At 44.2% G+C, this 15,414-nt stretch overlaps 1 protein-coding gene across 1 annotated transcript in view; it reads right to left on the minus strand.

The window, feature by feature from the left end:
- LOC145418128 (glutamate receptor 1-like) overlaps positions 1-15,414 on the minus strand; it is a 722,099-nt gene that overhangs the window by 150,935 nt on the left and 555,750 nt on the right. The window contains exon 14 of the mRNA XM_080286652.1: positions 8,588-8,697. Within this exon, the coding sequence (XP_080142778.1) occupies positions 8,588-8,697 (110 nt within the window). The remainder of the gene's footprint in view (positions 1-8,587; positions 8,698-15,414) is intronic.

Raw genomic sequence — 15,414 nt, forward strand, 5'->3', positions numbered from 1 at the left:
GAAGTCAAGGATGTACCCCGTCTTACAGCCACACAGTAAAAAGAACTTGATTCCAAAGCAATGGCGTTTGCTTGGAATGTACTGCACAAACCGAAGACGTCCTCTGACCAAAACCAAGGATTCGTCAGTGACAACCTTCTGAAAGGGGTGGAAGAATGACATAAACTTATCCTTCATTCTGCTCAGAATCTGCCGGATCTTCCAGAGTGGGTCGGTTTGGGAAGGTACATCCTTGTCGGCAAAGTGCAGGTTTCCCATGATGTTCTGGAAGCGATCTCTGGCCATATACTTATTGAAGGTGGGTGAGGGTAGTAAGGGGTCCATGGACCAGTATTCTTCCAACTCATGCTTCTTTGAGTGTGACATGAGAAGCATGAGGGTGAAGAACACATACAGCTCCTGCACTCCCAGCATGGGTGGTGGGTGAGGGTGGTGGGTGGCCGTGAGGGAGATTTACCACGTTCAAGGTCACTTGCACTGATCCTGGGTTGCCATACAGCACTAGCAGCCCTTACTCTAGTAGCAACTCTACTTTTACGGGTCAGGGATTTACCTCTTCCTCTTCGGCCTGCCTTCACTGTTGATGCTGGTGATGACTCCGACGACGAAGACTCCGGAGATAATTCAGCAGAAGAAGAGGAAGAAATGAGTGAAGTGGGGCTTGGGGAACGGGGAGGTGAATCAACTCAGGACTCATGGTGGGCTGGGTCACGCGGGGCCATTGTTCCTGGGCTAACATGCCGCCTTTTCACTCCCTTCCCAAATTCCTTCCCTTGCTGCACTGACGGCTCCTTTCCCTTGGGGCTAGGGATAACTTTGGACACTGAAGCACTCATATTAATACTTTCTGGCATGATTTCCTCACCTGGCTCATCACACGAATCCCCCGAAGGGTCAAAATCACTATCCATCATCACTAATGACAATTCCGCTAGTTCACGTTTCACTGCAGAGTCACTTAGTCCTTTCCTGCTTCCCTCACGAGTTTTTCTGGGTGTAGAGGTCACGGGGCCCTTTGCAATGGGCGCGGAAGCGGCAGAAATGGCGGGGCACGAGTGTGACATGTTTTGACCACAGCGGAGGACAAGGAACTAAATGCAGCGGCTTATCTGAGAAGGCAAGGGTTGACAGTGACAATGAGGATGACGACTGCTAACTTACATACTAATAAATTATTGGTAGAAAATCTCGGCAATACATAAAGAAATAGGTAGTTCCAGGTGAATGTAAATGTCACTTAGGCTTCTCCCTTCCTTTCTGATATATATTTTTATTACAGAAATAGATTACAAGGCATAATTCAAAGGGGAAATTACCGTGGTAATGTAGCGAATGAATCCATGTGAGGTGTTGTCAGGTGATAATTAGCCAATTCCTGGTATATACCACTATCACTTGCCTTATTTTTTTTTGGTATATATTATTTTGTATTAGTATAGGGCATAGGGCTTATTTCAATGGATGAAATCTGTGAAAAATCCAGGGGAGATTTGCTTAGCATAGCGCGGCCGGGGAGGTGAGAGGAGAGGGCAACGGAGGGGCGGAAGGCCGACCACTCAGGAAGGGGGGAAAATCACTAAAATGTCAACAATGGATGGGAGTACAGATGAGATTTGGAGTGCTGACTAGTGTTGGACATTGGCAGTACTGATAGATGATACAAGCCACCACTCGAAAGCCCGGGATAATTCAAAATAACACAGAATTACAAAATTGATGCCCCGCGGCATGATCCATTGCGCCCGAGCATCACGAAAGTGACGCCCCGCGGTTAAGGGGTTAACGATACCTATTCCTCTGCAGTTTCATGGCAAATCTGTATCAGAGAGGTATGGCACAAGCATACTCTTCATTAACCCCTTCATCGCGAGTTACCGAAGTAAAATTGCATATATTCATCTTATGGGAGTACGATAAGAAAAAAATAATAAGTAATCTCCATACTATCTGGATGCTCACTTTCTGGACATCCCCACTTACAGGATATTTTGGTCCAGGGATCCAATATTCCCAAAATGGCCCATAAATAGGAAAAAAAATAAAAATTAAAAATCTAACTTTTTCCCCCCTATAATTTGAGCTTGGCGCACGGCACGGATCAGCTGAGTTTTGGTGCATAGTTCCACTGTCATCCGCTAGAGCACCCATGCATCCTCCCCACTTACCACACGTCTCTTGTTGTGAGTGCAAGCTCGTCATCATGGCCGCCCATGTGCTCGCTTTTGTGGTGGTGGCCTACCTGCTGCAGGCTCTGCTAGTGCTCTCCTGCCTCTTGTTAGTGTGTGTGATGATGGCCCCACTGCCTGAGAAGAGGAAGAGAGTGGTTTTGACTCCGGAGAAGAAGAGGGAGAAATTGGACAAGGTGAACTCTTGATGGTCAACCTCACGCATCCTCCGTGAGATCAACCTGGCCTGATCTACTTTGTTTGATATCAAGAGATCCCGCGACAAACTCATGCAGTACACGGCTGACTTCTCGTTGAAGAACAAACGCAACATGGAGAGGAAGATGATGTTTACTCCCTGGTATGCTGAAGTCGACCAATCCACGTTGATTTGGTATCGACAGCAACGTGCTGCTGGTGTGCTGGTGCATGGCACGGAGCTGAAGGCTGCTGCTGAGTTTGCAAGGCTTCACAACACCCCAGACTTTAAGGCATCCGAGGGTTGGCTCTTCGCGTTCAAGTTACGACATGGCCTTACCAACCATAAGGCCCATGGCGAAGCTTTGGATGCCAACGAGGATGGAGTAGAGGAGTTTCAGCACAAGATGAAGCGCTTGATCGACACGTAGGGCCTGACTCTTGGTCAAGTCTACAATGCTGATGAAACTGGTTTATTCTATCGCTCTTTGCCAACGAACATTCTAGCCGAGGAGACAGAGAAAAGTGTACCTGGCTGCAAGCTCTCTAAGCAATGGATATCTGCTTTGTGTTGTGCCAGTGCTAACGGCATGCACCGGCTTAAGCCCATTATTGTTGGCCGTGCAAAGCAGCCTCAGTGTCTTCGTGGGGTGATGGATGTCCTGCCTGCCCACATCTTCAAAGACTGGTTCCACCGCCATTTTGTCAAGGAGGTCATCCATTACCAGACAAAGACACTGGGAATCCCGCACGACCAGGTAAAGGCCCTCCTTCTCCTTGACAATGCACCTGCTCACCCGTGCAACAAGGACTTGGTGGCTGAGAATGGCCGCATTAGGTGCATGTTTCTCCACCTAATATGACTGCTCTCATCCAACCAATGGATCAAGGAGTGATCATGGCAACGAAAAGGCTGTACCGACGGAAGTTCCTGGACGAGGCGATGGTTGTTCTCGAGGACGAGGATGAGCGCAGGGAGGGACAGGACATGCAAGGCCAGCGGACTTTGGAAAATCTTTGTTGCTACAACATCAAGTCTGCAATCTACAACTGGGCCAGTGCATGGAAGGAAGTCCCTGTCAAGACTCTAGAAAATGGTTGGTCTCGTCTACTTCTCGGAATGGATGTTCAGCACGATTTCCTAGGTTTTAACATGGATGACTTCCATGCACATCTACGTGCGCATGGCGACGATATTGATGTGGACGAAGTGTGTGAGTGGTTGGATAACGACGAGGGCCATCCTGGGGATCAGACCATGTCTGATATCAAGATCGCATCTTCAGTTGCAGGTGTCAGTACCCAGCTTGAAGATTCCGATGAGGACGACAACAATGATGCGGACTCCTCTTAGCATGACACTACTCCAGCCATCCCCTAGCTGAGCTCACTCCAGGAACACGTAGAGTTCATTTTCGATTACCTGGAACACCCAGACCGTGACAGGGAGATGGGGCCCTTGGGACTTGTGGAGGAAGTGCGCGCTTTCAGGCAGCGCATCATTAATCGCCAAAATCGTTATTCCTTGCGTCAATCAACCACTGGCAGCTTTTTCAGACCCGTGACCCCTGCTGTGTCCGGCCCTGGCTGCACACCATTGCCTCCCCAAGACAGGTCCTCATCCTCCAAGCTACAGCCCAGCACATCAGGCACGGAGGAGTCACCACTGGACGTGAGTTTGTGCCTTTCTTCAAAGTCGTCTGCAGTGGGTAGTTCATCACCACGACCCACCTACGCACCCCTAGGCCACCTACTTCAGCTACTCTCAGACTCTAACAATGATTAAACGACAAGAGCTCTCCACTAGACCACATGGGAATTTACAGTGTTGTGCAGTGAAGAAAAAAATGCGTAGTGATAAGAAATTAGAACTGTGAGTGCAAAGACTAAAGTGCAGAGTGCAACACTGATTTTATTGACGTTCAATGGAGCGCAAATTAGACTACAGTGTGTAATGTTAAGAAAATGGATTTATGAGTGCAAAGACTTAAGTGCAGGGTGCAACACTTATTTAATTAAGGTGCAATGGAGCGCAAGTAAGACTAGAGTGCACAGTGTTAAGAGAATGGAATTCTGAGTGCAAATGACTAAGTTCGGTGCAAGACTTCATGTACAGTGTACTGCAGGTGCTTCAGGTACTCCTTTTTACTGTCAGAGTCTGAGAGGAGGCGGATTATTCATCCAGATGGCCAGGGACTTGTTGTAAGTACCCAAAATGTTTCATATTGTACTATATTTTCCATACTTACCTCTAAAACCTCATTTCACTCTTTTATATCCCTTATTGGTGTGAATAGGGTCTTAGGCGCTATGCATGTGCAGCAGGTAGGTGTTTTTCTGAGTTAGGCTAGGTTAGGGTCCATAAGTACCAGTCCAGGAGCCAGGGACTTGTAAGTACCCAGAATGTTTAATATTGTACAAACTCACGTCTAAAACTTCATTCTCTGGTTGTTTTGCATTTATTTCAGTCTTTTATGTCCCTTATTGGTGTGATTTGGGTCTTAAATAGGTGCTATGCATGTCCAGAGGGAGTTGTATAGGTGTTTTTCTGGGTCAGGGTAGGTTAGGGTCCATAAGCACAAGGCCTGGAGGGAGGGGCCCACTATCTGGACGGGACCACTTTCCGGACATGCTTTTGGCTCTATTACATCGAAAAGTGGAGGGATTACTATAATAATAAATAAGACGGTAAGCTGCTATGGGACTGGAGGGAATAACCACTTCACTAGGTTGACGCATTCTGCTGTTACCACCAGACAAATATATCAGGATGTAAAGAGATCTTTCAAAATTCAGGAGTTTCGAAGTCTTCATTATGTTCTTCACTGGCAGAGGTCTGTTATAATTTAAACATAATCTTGTGAGGGAAACATTAGTAAATTAAAATGCTGTCATCTGACTCAAGAATGTTTAGTTTAATTCTTGTCTTCTAGACCTTCCCGACTGAGAGTTTCATGAGGTGCATTGATTTTGCTACGATGACATGGTGAAACGATTAGTCAATTTTATTCGCAAATAATTAATATATAACAATCACAATTTAATAAATAAATAAGAAAATTAATAAAGACCTTCAGACGTTTAGTAATGGAGAGATTAATAAAGGTAATACATCACTCTTCCAATTCAAATGGTCACTCCTGAGCATAAAATAATCGTTCGTAGATAGCAATGACAAACTATTAAAAAATCATCAGCTATAAAACGGTCACCGTAATGATCACTTTCACCTTTTAACTGAAATACATTGAATTTTCTTTACTTTATCCTGGCTTTCAGCAGCAGACACAGAACAGTGTCTCAGAGAGAGAGAGAGAGAGAGAGAGAGAGAGAGAGAGAGAGAGAGAGAGAGAGAGAGAGAGAGTTAGGATTTATAGTGGTCTGTACAATACGGTATGAAGAAAAAAAAAAGCTTCATCTGAACAAAGTAACACACACACACACACACACACACACACACACACACACACACACACACACACACACACACACACACACACACACACACACACACACACACACACACACAAGAACTGTTTTGTTGGATGCAAGATTTTCTCATAAAAAGAGAAATGAGAACAGTACTAAGAGGAAACTACTCATCATGGAAAGAAGTGACTAGTGGAGTACCACAGGGTTCAGTGCTGGCACCAATCATGTTTTTAGTGTATATAAATGATATAAACAGTAACACTGGAAATGAGAGCTATCTGAATATGTTTGCAGATGATGCAAAAATACAAAGGAGAATTACTAACACAGACTCTTGTAAAGAGCTACAAGAAGAATTTAATAAACTTCATGAATGGATTAATACATGGCAAATGGAATTCAATGTGGACAAGTGTCATGTAATCAAGTTTGGTAAAAGTTGAAAAAGACCTAATTGGGATTATAAGTTAGGAAATAAAACCCTATACACATCAGAAAGAGAGAAGGACCTAGGTGTGATTATGAATAACAGACTATCTCCAGCTGACCACATCAGCGAGAAGGTACGGAACATGTATACACTGCTTGCAAATATGAGAATAGCATTCACATACATAAATGAAGACATGCTAAGAAGGATAATAACATCATTCATTAGACCAACCCTGGAATATGCATCAGTAGTCTGGAGTCCTCATCTCAAAAAACACATAAACAAGATTGAAAAAGTTTAAAGGGCCGCTACAAGATGGATACCAAGCTTAAGGGACCTAAGCTACGAAGAAAGACTAAATAAACTGAATCTACCAACACTACAGGAGAGAAGGAAAAGAGGTGACATGATAATGTTATATAAGTGCATATCAGGGAAGTAGAAAATAGACATAAATGATTACTTAACATATGGAGAAGCATCAGCAAGAGGACACTGCAAAAAACTGCATAAGAAGAGAGGTGATAAAGACGTAAGGAAATTCAGTTTCCCAAACAGAGCAATTGATCAATGGAATGTACTACCGAATTAAATAGTGTGTGTGAAAACAATTCACAAATTTAAGGATATGTACGATAAATGTGGTTTAAGACACGGGACAGTACGAGCTTGACTCATTCCTGTAAAGATACAATTAGGTAAGAACAATTAGGTAGGTAAGAACACACACACACACACACACACACACACACACACACACACACACACACACACACACACGCACATTCTCTCTTTCTCTCTCTCTCTTCCCATTGAGTCATGTTCTCTCTCTCTCTCTCTCTCTGTTTTTAAACTTCTATAATTCCTTGTCATCTGCCGTTATCTGGTATTCCGCTACTGGTATTCTACTGGCCAGCCTCATGCTGGCCTCCTTCTTTCTTGTATTCTTTCTGTCTTGTTTAATTGTGGCACGCATTTTACCCTTCACAATTAACCGAGCCCAACCAAACTTGGACACAATGACCAGCCTATAACCTAATTGTGTCTGCCGCAAGGTTTGGGTTCCTAGCAACTACTTGTTGCCTAGCAGTGGCCGAAAACCCTCTTTTTTTGTACTTTTCACGTTTTGAGCTGTAGAAGCATTAATAATGGATGTAGAAAACTCTAACTTCTTTGAGGTCAATCCCAGTCAGATGAGTGCAGGCCATTTTTCCTCCCTTTCTCCTTAAGTATTTGAGTTGGAACCCTGCGAACATTGGCCTCAGTGTCCCTAACAATCAGTACCGATTTTCAAAATGCACCCCTAGTTCCGCAGCGGCTCAATGGAATTGACTGAAAACATGCCTGCTTATAGACATTGGCTAGCACTACAACTTTCAAATGTACATGTATGTGCTACATTGGTCAGGTCAGGGGTCAAAGGTCATCAAATGTGAAAAATGGTGAAAATAGCTAAAATCACGACTATGCCAGGGTGAAATGCTAACGCTCTGAAGATTATAAAGCCAGAGCCATGATTCTTGGCTAGAACGATGCACTGGGCTACCTCCATACAAAAATGACATTTAGTGTTGAAACTCTCCTCCAGTCGCTCGCAGCATCACCCAGAAATTGTAACTATGGTGAGCCACTCCGCGAATTTCAAGTTCCCTAGCTCCACAAAGAGTGGATGGAATCGAATGAAACTTTGCATGGTTATAGACGTTAATGAGTACAAGTTTGCTTCGTACATGCATGACCTATATCCGCCAGGTCAGGGGTCAAAGGTCAAATGCAGAAAATATGAGAAGCACTAAAATTACCTCACTCGCGCAGAATGCTAAGGCTCTGAAGATTATTATGCCAGGATCATGATTCTTGGGTGGAATGTTGCACTGAGGTACCTCCATACAGCAATTACTCTTAGTGTAAAAACTCACTTCCGATTGCTGACAAAGCTTGGTCCAATTAGACTGTCGCCTACCGGCTTGCTTGTGTGGAGTGTGTGTCAGTATCCTGTATTTCTTGCTGGTTTTTGCCAAGGTTTTGTTAGCCTTAAACCCGTATTCTTGTCGGTTAAGAAAGCTCCCTAATACCTCTTCTAGGCGATTTATTTTTGGATACTGCTGGTTAATATCTGAATGCTATTTAGGCTAAGTATGGCGATCACTGAGCGATTTCAGTGACACAGAAGAGGGTAATATGGTGTAATATTGGGAAGAAGTGTTGGGAAACTTCCTTAATGTACGTGAATACGGTTCTTATCATCTGTAATTATCGAGTATTTCCATTAATATCTATGACAGACCAGATAGTAAATAAACTATAATAATAATAATCAGTATGGTATGCGTATCAACATTATGCAGTTGTCTCTTACCTTGGACATAGATCGGTGCCCTGTTGCATAAATGCCCCTAGGGTGAACCACAGGCAGTTGCAGATGGTGAAATTGTTGCTAACACTTGATTTGCCGTACATCTCTAACGCCTGCAGGAGAAAGAAGTTAGGTTAGGTGTTGGCTACGTTTCGTTAACTCATTATGATCATCATCATCATCATCACCATCATCATGTTGTTGCTTGAGCAATCAAAACGAAGAAGAACACTATACATCAGCCGAAATTTGGTGTATGAAACGCCTGCCACAAACTGTAAACAAAATTCTCTGGTGAAGGAGTCCCCAAACTCAGTTTTCTTGAGTTATTGAACCAGTCGTGGCGTATCATACCATTTTGAATCTCTCATGAAAATTACCTTCCACTGGTACCAGGCCTTGTTCCAGAGACGAAATATGGCCTTGTAAAACGAAAAAAATAACGTGCTATGCAAGAACAGAGCACCAATATTCCCCATCATCTCTTAAGCAAAACATGACATGTCGATCTACTGTATATACTATATACCTAAGCTGCTTCCCCCAAAGAAAGGGAGGTAGCTGAGACAGGACGACACAATCCCAATTTACTCATCAACACACACACACACACACACACACACACACAATTACTCATGTCTTAGCCCCAAGGGGAGAAGGGACACATCCTTACCACACCACACCGCACGAGGGTCAACTGCGCAGTGGAATCAGCGACTTCCGCAGCAGGGCCCGACAGCAGATCTGGTTTACCCCTGCCACATCATAATGGATCCATCCCCTTACCTGCACCTGACATAATCAAAAACTGAGAATAACTGTTGCCCCCCAAAAGAGACAAATGAAGCTGAAAAAGCCAAACATACATTCTTGCTTTTTTTTTTTTTTTATGAGAGGAGAAAGGAACCAAAGGCCATGAGCCCGCAGTAACAGTTCCCTCCAAGAGAAAAACAAAATACAATACAGAGCCAAATTCAAGATCCGATCATTTTGAGATGCCTGGACACACTGCGTTTGAAAGACTGGAGATCATAGGCAGCAGGAAATACAGACAGAGGGAGACAGTTCCAGAGCTGACCTGTTGCATAAATGAAAGACTGGGAGTCACGGTTAACTCTTGCATTAGAGAGTTGGACAGAAAAGGGATGAGAGTTTGCTGCCAGACGGGTGCTACGCGCCCGTCGTAGAGGTGGAGGAATGCAAGCAGACAGTTCAGAGGAGCAGTGACCATTAAAGTAGCGATAGAAAAGAGATAAAGATGCAACAGTGCGGGGAAGAGACAGAGGTTGAAGGGAGTCGGTAAGAGGAGGAGAGTTAATGAGACGAAAAGCCTTTGACTCCACCCTATTGAGAAGAGCTGTATGTGGGGAGCCTCCCCACACATGAGAGTTGTACTCCACACAGGGGCGGATAAAACCCCTGTATAGAGTCAACAATTGTACAGGGGTAAAGAAAGAGCAGAGTCGGCTTAGCACACCCAATCTCTTGGAAGCAGATTTTACAAGAGATGTAATATGATCTTTCCAAGATAAGTCCCGAGTAAATGAAACCCCAAGCATGTTCAAGGATGATGCAGGATTAAGCTGAATATTATTAATCATTAGTGGGTATACCTGTGGAAGATTTTGTCGGGTTGATAGGTGTAGGAACTGTCTTAGATGCATTAAAAACAACCATATTATTTTTACCCCAGTCAGAGATACGAGCCAAGTCAGACATTAGGTGTGCCATAGCCTCATCCCTTGTTTGTTGAAGCAACTGTTGAGATGGGCGTTGCGGGAACCGAATGGAAAGGTGAAGGGTGGAGTCATCAGCATATGAGTGGATAGGGTTAGATGTACAGCTTAGAAGATCATTGATGAATAAAAGGAAGAGAGTTGGTGATAGGACAGAGCCCTGAGGAACACAACTGTTGATAGATCTAGGAGAAGAACGATGGTCGTCTACAACAGCGGCTATAGAACGACCAGAAAGGAAGCTAGCGATGAAGGCACAGATAGAAGGATAGAAACCGTAGGAGGGCAGTTTGGAAATTAAAGATTTATGCCAGACTCGATCGAAAGCCTTTGAGATGTCAAGTGCAATGGCAAAGCTTTCGCCAAAGTCCCGAAAGGAGGATGACCAGGAGTCTGAAAGGTAGGTGAGAAGATCGCCAGTGAAGCGTCCCTGACGGAACCCGTACTGACGATTGGAAAGAAGGTTGTGATAGGAAAGATGCCTTAAAATTTTTCTATTGAGAATTGACTTGAAAACTTTTGAAATACAGGACGTTAAAGCAATTGGACGATAGTTGGAGGGTTGGGAGTGGTCACCCTTCTTTGGGACTGGCTGAATGAGAGCAAACTTCCAGCAAGAAGGAAAGGTACAAGTTGACAGACAAAGGCGAAAGAGTTTGCCTAGGCAGGGTGTAAGCACAGAAGCACAGTTCTTGAGAACAACAGGAGGGACCCCATCAGGCCCATATGCCTTGTTAGTACTGAGGCCAGTGATGGCAGAAAATACATCAATTGAAGAAATTTTAATGTCAGCCATGAGGAAGTCAGAGGTGGGAAGTGATGGAGGAACAGCACCGGAATCGTCTAAGGTGGAATTGGAGGAGAAAGTCTGTGCGATGAGATCTGCTTTATCAGTAGAAGAAATAGCTACAGAACCATCAGAGTAGAAAAGAGGAGGGAAGGATGATGAGGTAAAGTTGTTAGAAAGATTTTTGGCAAGGTGCCAGAAGGAGCGGGAAGAATTCGAGTTGGAGAGTTGAGAGCATTTAGTATGGATGAAATTATTTTTAGTAGAGCGAAGAACAGACTTAGCACGATTCCGGGCAGAAACATAAAGATAATGTGATTCAGGGGTGGGTTGGCTCCGGTACCTTTTGTAGGCCCTCTCCTTGTTGCGGACAGCATTAGAACAAGCGTGATTAAACCAAGGCTTTCTTGCGTTAGTCAAAGGATATGAGAAAGGAAAGTATGTTTCCATGCCCGAGAGAATAACCTCCGTAATGCGCAAGGCACATTCAGATGGCTCACGGCCATGGAGGCAATAATCATTCCAGGGAAAATCAAAGAAGTACTGCCTGAGGGCCTCCCAGTCCGCGGCTCCAAAATGCCACAGACGACGTTTCCCTGGAGGGTCCACAGGCCGTACTGGAGTGATAGGACAGGTTAAGGTAATAAGGTTGTGATCGGAGGAGCCCAACGGAGAGAAAAGATTAACAGAGTAAGCAGAAGGATTAGTTGTGAGGAAGAGGTCAAGTATGTTGGAGCTCTCTCCAAGGCGGTCAGGGATATGGGTAGGGTGCTGTACAAGCTGCTCTAGGTCATTAAGGATAGAAAAGATGTAGGCTTGTTCACCAGGTGGATCCGTGAAAGGAGAGGAGAGCCAAAGGTGGTGATGAACATTGAAATCTCCTAGAATGGAGATTTCAGAGAAAGGAGAAATGGATAGAATGTGTTCCATCGTAGAAGTAAGATAGTCGAAGAATTTTTGATAGTCAGTAGAATTAGGGGATAAGTAAACAGCACAGATATATTTAGTCAGAGAATGACAGGAAAGCCGAAGCCAGAGTGTAGAGAATTCAGAAGAATCGAGTTCAGGAACACGAGAGCAAGATAAGTCGTTGCATATTTATACACAACAGCCACCTTTGGCTTTGAAATGAGTATAGAGAAAGTAGGAGGATACAGAAAAGGGTTTGCTGTCAGTTGCCTCAGACAGCTGAGTCTCAGTTAGAAAAAGAAGGTGAGGTTTAGAGGAGGAGAGGTGGTGCTCAATAGAGCGAAAGTTAGAGGATAGGCCGCGAATGTTGCAGAAATGAAGAAGAAGAGAGTCAGACAGTGGTTCCAGGCACCTCGAGTCATCACCGGGAGAGGGGCGGATGGTGGGGGCATTTATGGTCCTCCCCCCTGGGGACTCCGAGGCTTGGTAAAGAGACGCCATTTTGAGTTAAATTTTGAATAGGAAGTGTAGTGTGTACTGTACATGTAGTTTGGTGCAGATAGAGAAATTTGTACTGGAGAGCATGCTGGCCTACTCTCTGTGTAACTGAGTCATTGAAAAAGTTCAGCAAAGGGGGATGGTCAGGAACTAGTCCTGAGGGCTGATGAAACGGGAGCTCCAGCACTCCCTGTCATCAGCTTTCCATCCACCTTGGGAGTACTGCCCTGCTCGACTGGTGCTACAGTCTACTCCACTCGTGTAGATGCATATTTCATATTACTATAGTAGTAATAATAATAATAATACAGTAAGTAGTAGTAGTAGCAGTAGTAGTAGCAGTAGTGGTAGTAGTAGTAATAGTAGTGTTGTGGTTATTAGTGTTACTGATTTTATTGTAATTATTATTTTTATTGAAGGGAGTACACTGTAGGATGAAGGGAGTATTCTGTAGCATCAGTCGATCAGGACAGTACTCCTGAGGAGGAGTGAAATGCTGGTGGTATGGAGAGCTGGAGCTTCCGTTTCACAAGTTCTCTGTGTATCCTGTCTATCCCCCTTTGCTGATCTTTTCTTAGTGTGATATGAACATGCTCAGTAGGCCAGTTGCTCCCCAAAACGCTTTTCTCTATCGTATACCATACTCTACATGCACTTTACATACCATCAAACGTACCCTACTACAGTATATCACAGAGATTGGCACCAGCAATGGCATGTATCCAGGAAACTTTGCCTTCGCTACCTAGTTGAGGACCTGAGATGAGGCGTGGTGCTGGCTCTGTCAGCACACTTTTGGACCAGGATATAATGGGGCTTGGATCTCTGCCAGACGGTATAGGACACTGAGATTCCCAGGCTGCTGTTTCTGCCTAAATAGAGAGGGGCCTGAACCTGGGAGTAGCATCTCAGGAGGCTGCTCAGTGACCGGATGCATAATGGCGAGGCAGTTACAGTGCCAAGGCATACTTGTAAAGTGTCCCTGTAGCCATCCTGGCAGGGTTCCCCGAGGCGATTGCCACAGCCACTGGCAATGGGTGGTGGCCTGTGAGTCCCTGATCCCCTGTTTATACCTGGAACTGTGCAGGTGGGTGGGGCTTGTGGTCTGTATCCTTTTTTTTTTCTGACATGACTTAAAAAAAAAAACAAAAGCAAATGCACACCAGTGGAAACCAAATCACCTAAGAGGTACAGAATGGCATCGTGGAGTGTGGGTAGTTTGAAGGGTAGAGGAGGGAAAGTGGTGGAGACTCTGAGTAAGAGGCAGGTGAATATATGTTGCCTACAGGAAAACGGGTTCAGGAGAGGGTCAGCTGGGAAGATTGTTAGGAAGGACTGCAGGTATACAGTATTTTGGCAGGGATGTGTAGACAGATATTGTAGTGTTGCTGTGCTGGTGAAGGAAAAATGGGTGGAATGTCATGTGTCAAAAGACGGGTGGTAATTTTTTTTTTTTTTTTTTTTTTAGTTATGGAAATAATTCTTAAGTTCTACTTTTTTTTGGCTTCCGTTGCCGAATCTCTGAAAACGAAATTTATAAACTTTCTCTTCAAACAGTATGCAACAAGGAATAATCACTGGTTATGAATTAGTAAGCACTGTCGGCCTGTAAAGAAAGAACCTGCCCCTGACAATGAATAATTCACCCAGGAACTTAGTAATACTAAGCCAGGCTCTTGCTTTCGCCTCTCCTAGCTTGCGCGAACGGTTATGTTGTGAATTAATATGAGAGAACTGGCTTAATCTCCAGTCATGATTAATATCAAGAAAAGTTTGTGCGGACTGGGACCAAGTAAATTAAGTATCGGTATGAATAATTTTGAAAAGTACACATTTTTACATTTAAACGAGTTTAAAAGAAGGAAATCTAAATTCATTAATTACAACAAAATAAATGGTTACTGCAATGAAACATAAGACATGTAAATTCGCTCACTCACGCACTCAAGCTACGTAACACTCTTAAATCTAGAAGACAGAAAGAAAATACTAGTAAATGGAGAGATGTGGAGTCATAGAACTGTGAGGAGCCTGGGTGGTTCGCTGCTGGGCCAAGGCACCAAGGGTGACCTCCACTGATCACTGCTGGGGCCACACTGTCCTGAACCAACGTTGAGGGTGGAGACACAGAACTGCAAGAAGACTAGATGATCTGCTGGGTTGCACTGCTCTGTGCTACATCCATCTCTCGAGGATGCCCATCTCCAACTGACTCTGTCCTCACGAGATGCCCTGTGCCATCGTGGAAGAGGGCAGAGCTTCCTTTCCCAGCAGTGGGGTGGGGCAAATGGTATATACATACTAACTTCGTTCAGTGTACACAAATGTCTGGTAATATAAACAGTCACTCCTGAATTTTTTTTTTTAAATTTGTTCCACTATGAGTGCAAACGTGGAATGATTAGTACAAAGGAAAGGAAACAGCAACAGACCTTATGGTCCTTTCGAGGCTGTTTGTTACAGAGTAGACTATGACTACGAGATCTAACTCTACATGCCGAAGGATAAGGATAGTAAGGCAAGAAGGCTCCCCCCGCCTCCAAATTCTCCAGCCAAAACTGGCAAGAAAGTGAGAAAGAACACCATGCAGCATGGAAAAAATTGACATGGAAATTTCATAGGAAAGATTGAAAAGGAAAAGCTTCATCCTATCATACGTTATCTACTGTATAAGCTACCAGTACGAATAACCTGAAAGAGAAAGTACTGTATTAAAGTAAAATGAATAACTGAATAAATAAATAATTAATGCATGACATTATGTACGGGTACGTTGAGTTGCAAAGTGCACAGTGTGGATGTTCAGGGGTGGTGCAGCAGCCTTGCCTGGCGCTATTAAGGTAGGCAGCAGTCAGTCAGGCTCCAGCTCCGTTCATTCCACTGAGACTAGAAACTTTCCC

The sequence above is a fragment of the Coenobita brevimanus genome, chromosome 112 (assembly GCF_032717465.1).
Source record: "Coenobita brevimanus isolate Jiangsu-jjx chromosome 112, ASM3271746v2, whole genome shotgun sequence".
Lineage (NCBI taxonomy): Eukaryota > Metazoa > Arthropoda > Malacostraca > Decapoda > Coenobitidae > Coenobita > Coenobita brevimanus.